The 11283-nt window shown below is 47.8% G+C and overlaps 1 protein-coding gene across 1 annotated transcript; it reads left to right on the top strand.

Moving 5' to 3' along the window:
• The first annotated feature begins 2700 nt into the window (after positions 1-2700).
• LOC136423387 (uncharacterized) lies at positions 2701-3657 on the top strand. Its single transcript, XM_066411530.1, has one exon. The coding sequence runs from the start codon at positions 2701-2703 to the stop codon at positions 3655-3657; it is 957 nt and encodes a 318-aa protein (XP_066267627.1).
• The last annotated feature ends 7626 nt before the right edge of the window (positions 3658-11283 follow it).

The following is an 11283-nucleotide window of genomic DNA, read 5'->3' as shown; positions in this document are numbered from 1 at the left end:
GTAAGCGTTGTCTTTGTTTATTTGCTTCATACTGAAAGAGAGTCTAGACGTGTCGAAAACAACCTTAAAAGACATTCTACTTTATTTGATCATGTTTTGAAAACTATTAGCTTTATTGCATTACTTTATAGATGCACCATATGAGAAAAACAATTTAGTTCGTGTTCGTCACGCAATAGCTGTAGGTAGCCATGTTTTTGCGTTAATGCACACATTTGTAGATTTCTACAATAAATTTTATGTGTCTGAATTATTTTATTTGTAAACACTGGGACTATGTGGCACTGCATTCAAGTTAATAATTAATTTCAAATTTTAAAGATAGCAATAATAGTGATATTTGATATATATAATAGAGCGCCAACACCCTATTTCCCTAGTCATGATGGAGTGATGTAAAACTGCTCCTGGATTTTATGTTTTTTCTGTAGGGATATCATTGCTGAGAAGGAGGAAGAAGGGTGAAGTACAAGACAACCTTCCTTCTTCGCTCATCTCCAACTTATAAGCTTACCTCATTTTGTACACAAAGAAAGACTTGTTGCTATAAGTTTAACGTGTTATGTGGTTTAATCGTTGCTCCTAGCTTTGTATTCCTGCAGTTTTTTTAATTCTTTCTGCGTTTTTTACTGGATCATTTTTTGTCTTCTTGTATTAATTTTGGGGTCTCCAGAGGATGCCATCCATAAGATTTAATCAGTGAGGCCTAATGGTAGCTTTAAAGATGCTGACGCTAGTGTGCTGCCTATCCTAGTTGCAAGAGGTAGCTGGTATTACGTGACTCGGTAAGAATCTGCTGAAGTCAATGCCGCATGTGTCTGTCGACAAGCTAAACAGGAATGATAGACCGAGTTTGAGAAGGTTAGCTCATGGAGATGGTATTGAAAAACAGCGATAGAAGTTATTTTAGGTCATTCGATTAAACATGTATAAGAGATAATGAAAATGATAAACTAAATTAAGTGGTTTGGATGACTCACGTACCAAATTCACCAGTTAAGTTAAATGTTTTAAATGTGTCACTTCAAATAGAGGGGATTTCTCAAAATTTCAGTCAGACCGGACAAGACCAGAAATGACTCGATGATTGCGCGCTGCAGAAATAGGAATACTTTATGATGAAGACCTAGCATATATAATGAAAAATAGGAAGTGATATGTGGCCTGTTGTTTATTAGTTTCTATTTGGTGGACACATGCCGAAATAAGTCTTGCAACAGCGTTAGCCACTAACGTAGAAGTACCTGAGCAAAATTTAAATCTTTGTCTAATCGGCCTGAAGTGAGAAAACATTAGGGGCTACAAATTAGTTTTCTCTTCCTCGTATTTATCAATCAAATTGATCCAGGGACCAGTGACATTTGATCTCTCGATCGGTTGCTGCAGGGTTATCTTATCTACTGACCCTAACCACTACCGAGTTACTCATTGACAAATGAATGACCATGTTGTTGACTTACATGGTGTAAACACAGAAATTACAGTTTCGTCCATTGTTTGTTGGTTTCAATGAAGTGTGCAATGCAGGAAGTAGTGCTGTGAAATGAAGTTGCCACTTGAGCTCAACTGCAATGTTAACGATGTTGAAGTGTTTGAGCTTGAAAAGGAATTGGACATCAGGAATCTAGCTAGAATTAGATATGCCTGCATTAAGTACTTACTGCTCCAATTTGTTTAAAAGGTGAAGTAAAAATCACGACAAACCGGCCGTTAAGTTCCGCACGGCTACGGTTCCGGCGAACGAACACCGTAGTTCAAATCCTCCTTTGACGAGGTCAGTCTGTTCCATTCTGGGATGGAAAGCTAGGTTTTTTTGACGTTGCATGTAGGGCTATTGAAGCTTTTTAGTGTTCTGAATATGTTACTACAGTAGTAGTCTGCCAAGTGCTCATTTCTAGCGGCATAACTGATGTTGCATTTAGTATGCATATATCCCTTAATACCCCTTTTTTAAAAATCCCGGGTATATCTTACCCTGTGGATTTAGGTAAAGTAAGTTGCGTCCTATGTAAGAGTCAGTCTGTACATGTATTGGCCTAGAGTGGAAAATACGTCACCTCAAGGTGGGGTTCGTTCTTTCTAAGAACAAGGAAGACTTTTTACGGACTGTTAGTTTTGTTTCCTTCTTTGGGAGTAAACAAATGTATGTGTCAGTTAGTCCCAGTATTGGAAGAGACAACACATCATGATCACTACGAATTAAAATACATGAACAATCAGTTTGCGTACCGAAACTAACGATAAACCAAATAATCGATATCGGCCTCTCGAACGCCTACTTGACGAGAGGGTCACTTCTGCCGGGTACTTTGAAGTCCATCTTCTTGAGTTTCCCCAACAGACAATGGGGAGCTGATATTTCTATATTTCTCGACGATGTCTTCTCCGAAACTCAAGAAGGTCCTCAATTATATCCGTATGGTGAGTAATTCTAAATTTAGGGAGGTTGAAATCAACTGATTTATACATATTTGTGATCAAATGTTATCTCATTTCTTGTGTTGCCATTCCTAATTCCTAGAAGTGTTGTTAGCTCGGTGAATACCCTCCAAACGTTGTACTTTCGACATCGACAAAGTTGTTTCCAAAAACTCATGATGTGGGTGGAATGATTGTATAAAAATGGAGAAAAATGAGGTAAGATTCATTCCACACCGCCCGATTCAACTCGAGTCTTTCGGCATTTCCTAGCGCTGAGAAATGGAGACCATTATTAACCTGTGCATGATCGTACTGATGTGCGGTACATGGACACTGTCGCACCTTGCCGCCGGTAACCCCATCACACGTCTGCCGGACCTGCCTGCCTCTACTGCCGCTACCACCGTCACACGTCTGCCGGACCTGCCTGCCTCTACTGCCGCTACCACCGTCGCACCATTGGCGGACCTGTCCGACCCTATCCCCGTCACACTATTGCCGAACGTGCCCGAACCAACCACCGCCCTTTTCACAGGCCTGCCTTACCTGTCCGATCTTGACACCGCTACCTCCGTCATACACTTGCCGGACATGCCAGACACTACTGCCGCCACCCCGGTCGCAAGCCTGTCGGACCTGTCCGACCTTGGTACCGCCAACCCCATCACACGCCTGCCGGACCTGCCAGACCCTACCCCCATCACAGGCCTCCCGGACCTGCCTGGCTCTACCACCGCTACCATCGTCACACCATTGCCGGACCTGCCCGACCCTACCACCGCTACCTCCGTCACAACATTGCCGGACCTGCCTGGCTCTACCACCGCTACCTCCGTCACACCATTGCCGGACCTGCATGGCTCTACCACCGCTACCTCCGTCACACCATTGCCGGACCTGCCTGGCTCTACCACCGCTACCTCCGTCACACCATTGCCGGACCTGCCTGGCTCTACCACCGCTACCTCCGTCACACCATTGCCGGACCTGCCCGACCCTACCGCCGCTACTACCGTCGTAAGCCTGCCGGACCTTCCAGAATCTACCGCAGCCACCACCGTCACATCACTGCCGGACCCTCCCGCCGTTACCCCCGCCGCACGCGTTCCAGACCCCGGCTTCCAGACGACACTGGTCCAGGCCCTGACAGACGACATCCTCGGTACCAACTGGACCATAGCGCTGACAGGGGAGGCCATCCGTGCCATGGTAGGGGACACTGTCAGCCATATTTGATCTCATGACATTTTGATACATATTAATACGTAAAGAGTTATGTGCGAAAAGTAATACGGAATTGATCATTATGTAAGTCATATATTGTTGGTTTATCTTTGTTTGCTATATGTTTTGTGATTTGTGATTTTTGTGATTTATTGAAATTGTAAACGATACAATACACGTGGGCCACAGGCAGCTGTTGCTGGTGTCGTGGCCCACACACAAGACAATACAAAGCACATAGACTACAAATAAATAAACAGTAGTAAATGCAATCTAAAAAGCAGCGTAATAAATATAGATATACCTAAATATCACTTCGTATTGCTACAAACACTGGTCCATGCGGCGTCTGGCCGCCAGGATGTTATCAAGTGTGGGGCCGTTCCTTCTTCGTGCCTGGTGCCTCTGCTGAGTTAGAAGGTGGGCCTTGCACATGTTCTTAAAAGTGCTCAGACTGGGCGCTTCCTTCACTACCTGAGGCAACTGGTTCCAGAGTCTGGATGCGTGAGGAATAAAGCTTGACTTGTAGATCTTGGTCCTGCAGCGAGGCAAGTGGAGGTGCCCAGAGTTACATGTGTTCGTTCCCCTCGTGTGACAGGTGTCAGCGGTTGTAGGTGGGTTGGGACTAGACCTTTCACCAGCTTGTACATAAGAATCAATGAGTGAAAGTGTCGTCTGGTAGATAGACTGTCCCATTCGAGCTCCTGCAAGACAATGCTGGAGGGTGTACGTCTCGAGGCTCCAGTGATAAGGCAACCTGCTTGATACTGAACTCTCTCCAGTATCTTGCTTGCAGAACAAGGTAGGTCCCCAAACAGTACCGAGGCATATTCGAGTTTGGGTCTAACCATTGTGTTATACGCCACCTCAAGAGCCTCCCGGGATAGCTTGTCGCGGAGTTTCCACAGAAATCCCAGGGTTCTCCTGGCCTTATTGGATGTGGTCTGGACGTGTTCGGTCCAGCGTAAGGTCTGGTGGATGGTGGCACCTAGGTGGGTATAGAAGGGCACTTCTTCAACTATCTGTCCTGCAATATAGATAGGAGGGAGCTGTACTCTGCTGCGAGGGGACTTGATGCAGAGGACCTTGCATTTATCTGGATGTAACTGAAGTCCCCAGTCGAGGAACCAAGTGGACACGAGCTGAAGGTTGTGGAGACAAGTACTTCTTGCTTTCATTACTTTAATATAACAGTACCCTTTTTGATACCCTCAGCGCGAAGTTCACTTCGGAGACTCGAATTATGACCCGGACTTCGAGCAGCCGGCCTGGACAAACGGTACCGTCACGGCTGGTGATGTGAACAGTGGGAGATTGGAGGTCAGTCTTTTTTCCCCATTTCACTCAGGTGGAAATGAGTACCTACCTTCGGTTAGGGACGTCCATCGAAAAAATATTTGAGAAAAGCCACACCCCGAGTACGCAAGTCACACCACGCATATAAAAAAGAGTAGGTGTCCTTCCTGTTGTGAGTGGATCAAATAAATATGTCCGGATATGAAGCTTGTACTGGTCAGTACAAACCTCATGTGTTACGCCATGAGGCGGTTTACCGGCGGTGTATGCAATACAAACAAAAACAAACAAAAAACAGGCTAGATCATTTCATGACATCTCTTAAGTGTACCTGATAACCTGTACTTGTGCTGACAGGACTCTGAGATTCTGGACCGCATCTCTTATCAACTCTACATCTACGAGCGGGAGGTGAGCGCCGTCAAGCAGGACGAGATGGTGATGATGAACAGTGATACTGCGGAGGGGGTTGTCGCGTCTGAGGGGGGTGTCAGCTCTGAGGGGGGTGTCAGGAGGGTGTACCAGCTAGTGGAACAGGTGTACGACAAGGCAGTCTACCTGCGGATTCTTCTGTCCCAAACGGTAGGTCTGTTTTTACTCATAAGGCCACACGGCCATGTTGCTTTGATTATATGGATGACATCCGCGCGCGCATCAATTTTCGTCCGTTTCCAACAAAAGATAAGTTTTAGGCCATACTGTAAATCGTATACAAAGTGGCTGCAAAATGCTGTAAATTGCAATTTTTTTTTAAACGAATACTAATGCCGTTGATTCCAAAGTCAGAGGTGAAGATGCGATTGGACAAAAATGAAGAATCTTTTATTCAGTATACCATACTCTGTTTGTTTGTTTAGTTTAGTTTTGTTAATCCTTCCTGATCATGTAGATTTCATAATGTAGAAGGCTTTGTTTTTGCCAAACTATTTATACGCACGCTCGCATCAGTTTTGGGGTCCCCGAGAGGATGTTATCCATATAATCCAAGATGGCATAATTCCCAAACTCAAAATTGGCGTGAAGTAGTGTATTAACGACCAGCTAATTCTGAATTACATGGTGGCAAACGTCGTTAATTCTACTTTTAAATCATAACAGGCTCATATCATGGGGCATGACATTGAGAGCGACCATGACAATGACCATGACCCCGCCGAGCCCAGCAGTGAGTACGGGAAACAGCGGCGCGCCCTCCGGGTGTTCCTGTCGTACCGCGGGTTCCTGGGCGAGCTCCGCGGCGTGTTTGCGGCACTCCTGCGACGGGAACTCGCAACTTCCGCTCGACTGGGAGCCACAACTTCAGCCACTTCCGGGACCGTGGCCGTATAAACCCCTATATCACATGTCCTACGACGGCTATATACTTGGGAGTTTGACATTTAATTCATAGGACAGACGTAGATGTTAGAATGTTAAAGATTGCCGTTAGCTGTATATATATATTTTCCGTACCCCTATATCACATGTCCTACGACGGCTATATACTTGGGAGTTTGACATTTAATTCATAGGACAGACGTAGATGTTAGAATGTTAAAGATTGCCGTTAGCTGTATATATATATTCTCCGTACCCCTATCACATGTCGTACGACGGCTATATACTTGGGAGTTTGACATTTAATTCATAGGACAGACGTAGATGTTAGAATGTTAAAGATTGCCGTTAGCTGTATTCTCCAAGCAGGTCTACCGGTGGCAAGTCAAAACTCACCGGGGCCAGTCTAATATTGTTTCACCCATGGACGCTGTCTTGCTTTCGGTAGATCTGCCTTGAGATTACTTGAGCATGTCGCTGAAAGTTGAGTACGACATACATCTTACAACGTATGTGTCTTTTAAAAACCTTTATCATTTTCAAATCCCCTCTCGTTGTCGGGAGCAATCGTTAGTAAACTATGTTAGTTGAACGTTTATGGTTAAGTAAGCTTAGCACTGATGGTTTGTTCACACATCACGTTACTGCTTAGCAGCAATTACCTATATGTCTACTGCTATGCAGGTTGTTTTAAACAGGAACATTTTGCAGGAATATGTCCTATCTGCTCGAGTTTTGCTGTATTAGGAGTGTGATTTTCCACCTGTTATAAGATAATCACTGTCCACAAGCTAATAGGACTTGATATTACATATAAATCATCATGCTGTGTAGAAGATGTCAGAAGAGTATGTACTGTATTGGAAGGAAAGTGTGCCCAATAAAAAGTCATGCCATACAACTCTTCTTGTCGTAAGAATTACAGTAGTATTATAGTATAGAATTCAATACTGGTCAAGCATCCTAGCGGTATAAACTTGAACTGCAAATTTGTTTAGATGCCAAATTAACCACTCTGTAAGAACGCAAAGTTGACTTGCCGTAAAGTGAAAAAAATGTCATACCACACGCGCATAACTTAAACGAAATTACTTCATTGTTACATAACCATGGCGCTTTGATACGTTTCCCAGCATCCTTTGCGGCGAGTCGATCCCGTGGCTACGTCATGTCAGTTACGTCAGGTGGTTTTAAACTTCCAGCCAATCAGCGATCAGAACGCGACAATGAAGACATTGGAACTATTGCGTCACAAATAAAGTTACAGTCCGATTCGCATTTTCAATCGGATATACACGATTTTTTCGTGCTCTCGAAATTGTTGGTGATTTAGAAGTGTTTGTATCGAGAAATCTCGCAAAATGCCTGCCGTCCTATCTAAAGTCTTGGACATAGATAAGTATCGGCTAGTGGTGAGGAACGTGTACACTCCGGTAAGTACTGACATGTTTCTTACCTGTCATCATGACGCATGTAACTCTCTGATATTTCTAAACGACGTCGACATCTCTGTATGTAAAAGTCACTACAAAGTCATTAAGGTCCGTCCATCAATATATAAATTTACATGTATTGAAACATACAATGTAACGTTACATCCGATTTACGGATGTTTATAGGTGAAGAAGTAAAACTACTGCTTGTTGTAATGGATAAGTTTGTATTTTTCTAGTTTGATGACTTTCTGTTCATTCACCAGATTGTCAAATGTTGTTCTAGAACATCCTTGGTTGAGCGCATCCCTCCGATATGTGCGCTGAATTACTTAGACGTATTAGAACCTTAGGTTCCATGTACATTACATCACGTACATATCAAATCTATCAAAGATAAATCAATGTCTTATAAAGCTTTGCTTTACAGTTTTTAAGACAAGAATGATATGCTGACATAAATGCATAATATGCCCAGAAGAACGATTCTGAATCCATTGTCGTGGTTTTTATTTTTTATAGTTCGGGGATAAATGCCGCCGCTGCAACTTCGCACTGAAGCTTGGCCATGTAAGTTAAACTCTTATTACGTTCAGTTGTACTTCTTATTTCGGTATGTAGTGTAATGTGTAATATTACTCCGGGAAGGAGGGTTACTTCCTGAAGGAGTATTGTAAATGGAGTTGTGCGCATGCACGTTCGCAGCTACAAATCACGATCCCGTTGCTGTATTGGTGCAATGTATGTTAAGCCCCCCTCTCACTGGACACGCGGCACGCTGGCGGCGTCGCTGCGGCAGATCGAATTGATAAAGCACTCAACGAATTTCATCGACAAAAAACTCATCTTTTTACGCTTTGTGTGTTTTGTTGTCTTTTTGGTCCTAGCCACTTGTACGTTTTGAATGATATTCCCATTATAAACTCAAGGGTAATACAAATCAAGTTTAGAACGCAGCGAGCCGCGAGTCCAGTGAGAGGGGGGCTTTACTTGCCATATCGTCTGCTAGAATGCGCGAGATGATGCATTTTTTAACCCCATGCTGGCATTTATCGTTAATGTAGTATTCTAAAAGCACCCCTATCTTGATGGGCATTTGGAACAGGCCACCAATATCATAACGTTTTGTGGGCTTGCGCTGGGAGGTATTGTGCTAAGCAGATATTGGGTGATGTGTCGTCATTTGTAAGTCTGCTTAAAACCATGTACCAGCTGATGTCTGATTCCTGGTTCCTTTTAAGGACTCCAAGCAGATGTTAGGCTACAGCTTCCTACACTGTCTGTAACTGCATTGTAGCTGAGATGGAGAGAAATGTCCATAGATATCATTTATGTAAATGAAGACCTGATTTGCATAAGCGATAAAATGTGAGAACTCCGTAGTGGTGAATGATGGAAATTTCATTCTTGTGGCATTTTGAAGTCAAGTGTCTTCATGTTGCCCCTCACTACTATGAATGAATGAAGACCTTCATTGTACATATATACTCACTGGGTTAAGTACAGGCCACAGAAGAATACTATATTAGTTTACAGATACATGTAGACATTAGTTACTGTAAGAATTATAATATAATATAAGAGGACTGGACTCTCTTCGCTTCTTTGTGATGGTCAGTATGCTTTATAATCAAAGCTTTGTCCAAATTCATTAGAAATATGATGATATCTTTAAACTATCCTTTCAGAAAGACTGATGTCTCCCACTAACTATACACTTTTCCAGGTTGACAACACATACCATCTACTGTGCCCCAAATGCCAGACATACCATTGGTGCATCCAAGATGGGTGCACTTTATGTTTGAAGGGACTCGGGAGACCTTTTATAAACAAGGCGGATGCCGTGAACAAGGCGGCGGAGAAGGCCGAGGAGGAGAGGGCCGAGGAGGAGAGGGCCGAGAAGGAGAGGGCCGAGGAGGAGAGGGCCGAGAAGGAGAGGGCCGAGGAGGAGAGGGCCGAGGAGGAGAGGGCCGAGGAGGAGAGGGCCGAGAAGGAGAGGGCCGAGGAGGAGAGGGCCGAGGAGGAGAGGGCCGAGGAGGAGAGGGCCGAGAAGGAGAGGGCCGAGAAGGAGAGGGCCGAGAAGGAGAGGGCCGAGGAGGAGAGGGCCGAGGAGGAGAGGGCCGAGGAGGAGAGGGCCGAGGAGGAGAGGGCCGAGAAGGAGAGGGCCGAGGAGGAGAGGGCCGAGGAGGAGAGGGCCGAGGAGGAGAGGGCCGAGGAGGAGAGGGCCGAGGAGGAGAGGGCCGAGAAGGAGAGGGCCGAGAAGGAGAGGGCCGAGAAGGAGAGGGCCGAGGAGGAGAGGGCCGAGGAGGAGAGGGCCGAGGAGGAGAGGGCCGAGAAGGAGAGGGCCGAGAAGGAGAGGGCCGAGGAGGAGAGGGCCGAGGAGGAGAGGGCCGAGGAGGAGAGGGCCGAGGAGGAGAGGGCCGAGGAGGAGAGGGCCGAGGAGGAGAGGGCCGAGGAGGAGAGGGCCGAGAAGGAGAGGGCCGAGAAGGAGAGGGCCGAGAAGGAGAGGGCCGAGGAGGAGAGGGCCGAGGAGGAGAGGGCCGAGGAGGAGAGGGCCGAGGAGGAGAGGGCCGAGGAGGAGAGGGCCGAGGAGGAGAGGGCCGAGGAGGAGAGGGCCGAGGAGGAGAGGGCCGAGAAGGAGAGGGCCGAGAAGGAGAGGGCCGAGAAGGAGAGGGCCGAGGAGGAGAGGGCCGAGGAGGAGAGGGCCGAGGAGGAGAGGGCCGAGGAGGAGAGGGCCGAGAAGGAGAGGGCCGAGAAGGAGAGGGCCGAGAAGGAGAGGGCCGAGAAGGAGAGGGCCGAGAAGGAGAGGGCCGAGAAGGAGAGGGCCGAGGAGGAGAGGGCCGAGGAGGAGAGGGCCGAGGAGGAGAGGGCCGAGGAGGAGAGGGCCGAGGAGGAGAGGGCCGAGGAGGAGAGGGCCGAGGAGGAGAGGGCCGAGGAGGAGAGGGCCGAGGAGGAGAGGGCCGAGGAGGAGAGGGCCGAGGAGGAGAGGGCCGAGGAGGAGAGGGCCGAGGAGGAGAGGGCCGAGGAGGAGAGGGCCGAGGAGGAGAGGGCCGAGGAGGAGAGGGCCGAGGAGGAGAGGGCCGAGGAGGAGAGGGCCGAGGAGGAGAGGGCCGAGGAGGAGAGGGCCGAGGAGGAGAGGGCCGAGGAGGAGAGGGCCGAGAAGGAGAGGGCCGAGAAGGAGAGGGCCGAGGAGGAGAGGGCCGAGGAGGAGAGGGCCGAGGAGGAGAGGGCCGAGGAGGAGAGGGCCGAGGAGGAGAGGGCCGAGGAGGAGAGGGCCGAGGAGGAGAGGGCCGAGGAGGAGAGGGCCGAGGAGGAGAGGGCCGAGGAGGAGAGGGCCGAGGAGGAGAGGGCCGAGGAGGAGAGGGCCGAGGAGGAGAGGGCCGAGGAGGAGAGGGCCGAGGAGGAGAGGGCCGAGGAGGAGAGGGCCGAGGAGGAGAGGGCCGAGGAGGAGAGGGCCGAGGAGGAGAGGGCCGAGGAGGAGAGGGCCGAGGAGGAGAGGGCCGAGGAGGAGAGGGCCGAGGAGGAGAGGGCCGAGAAGGAGAGGGCCGAGGAGGAGAGGGCCGAGAAGGAGAGGGCCGAGAAGGAGAGG

This window comes from Branchiostoma lanceolatum, chromosome 17, assembly GCF_035083965.1.
Source record: "Branchiostoma lanceolatum isolate klBraLanc5 chromosome 17, klBraLanc5.hap2, whole genome shotgun sequence".
Lineage (NCBI taxonomy): Eukaryota > Metazoa > Chordata > Leptocardii > Amphioxiformes > Branchiostomatidae > Branchiostoma > Branchiostoma lanceolatum.
The sequence above is the reverse complement of the archived record's forward strand: the minus strand, read 5'-3'. Positions and strand labels throughout refer to the sequence as shown.

Bases quoted from the DNA above. Each gene is read 5' to 3' on its own strand.
- LOC136423387 (XM_066411530.1), top strand. From the start codon at position 2,701: ATGGAGACCATTATTAACCTGTGCATGATCGTACTGATGTGCGGTACA.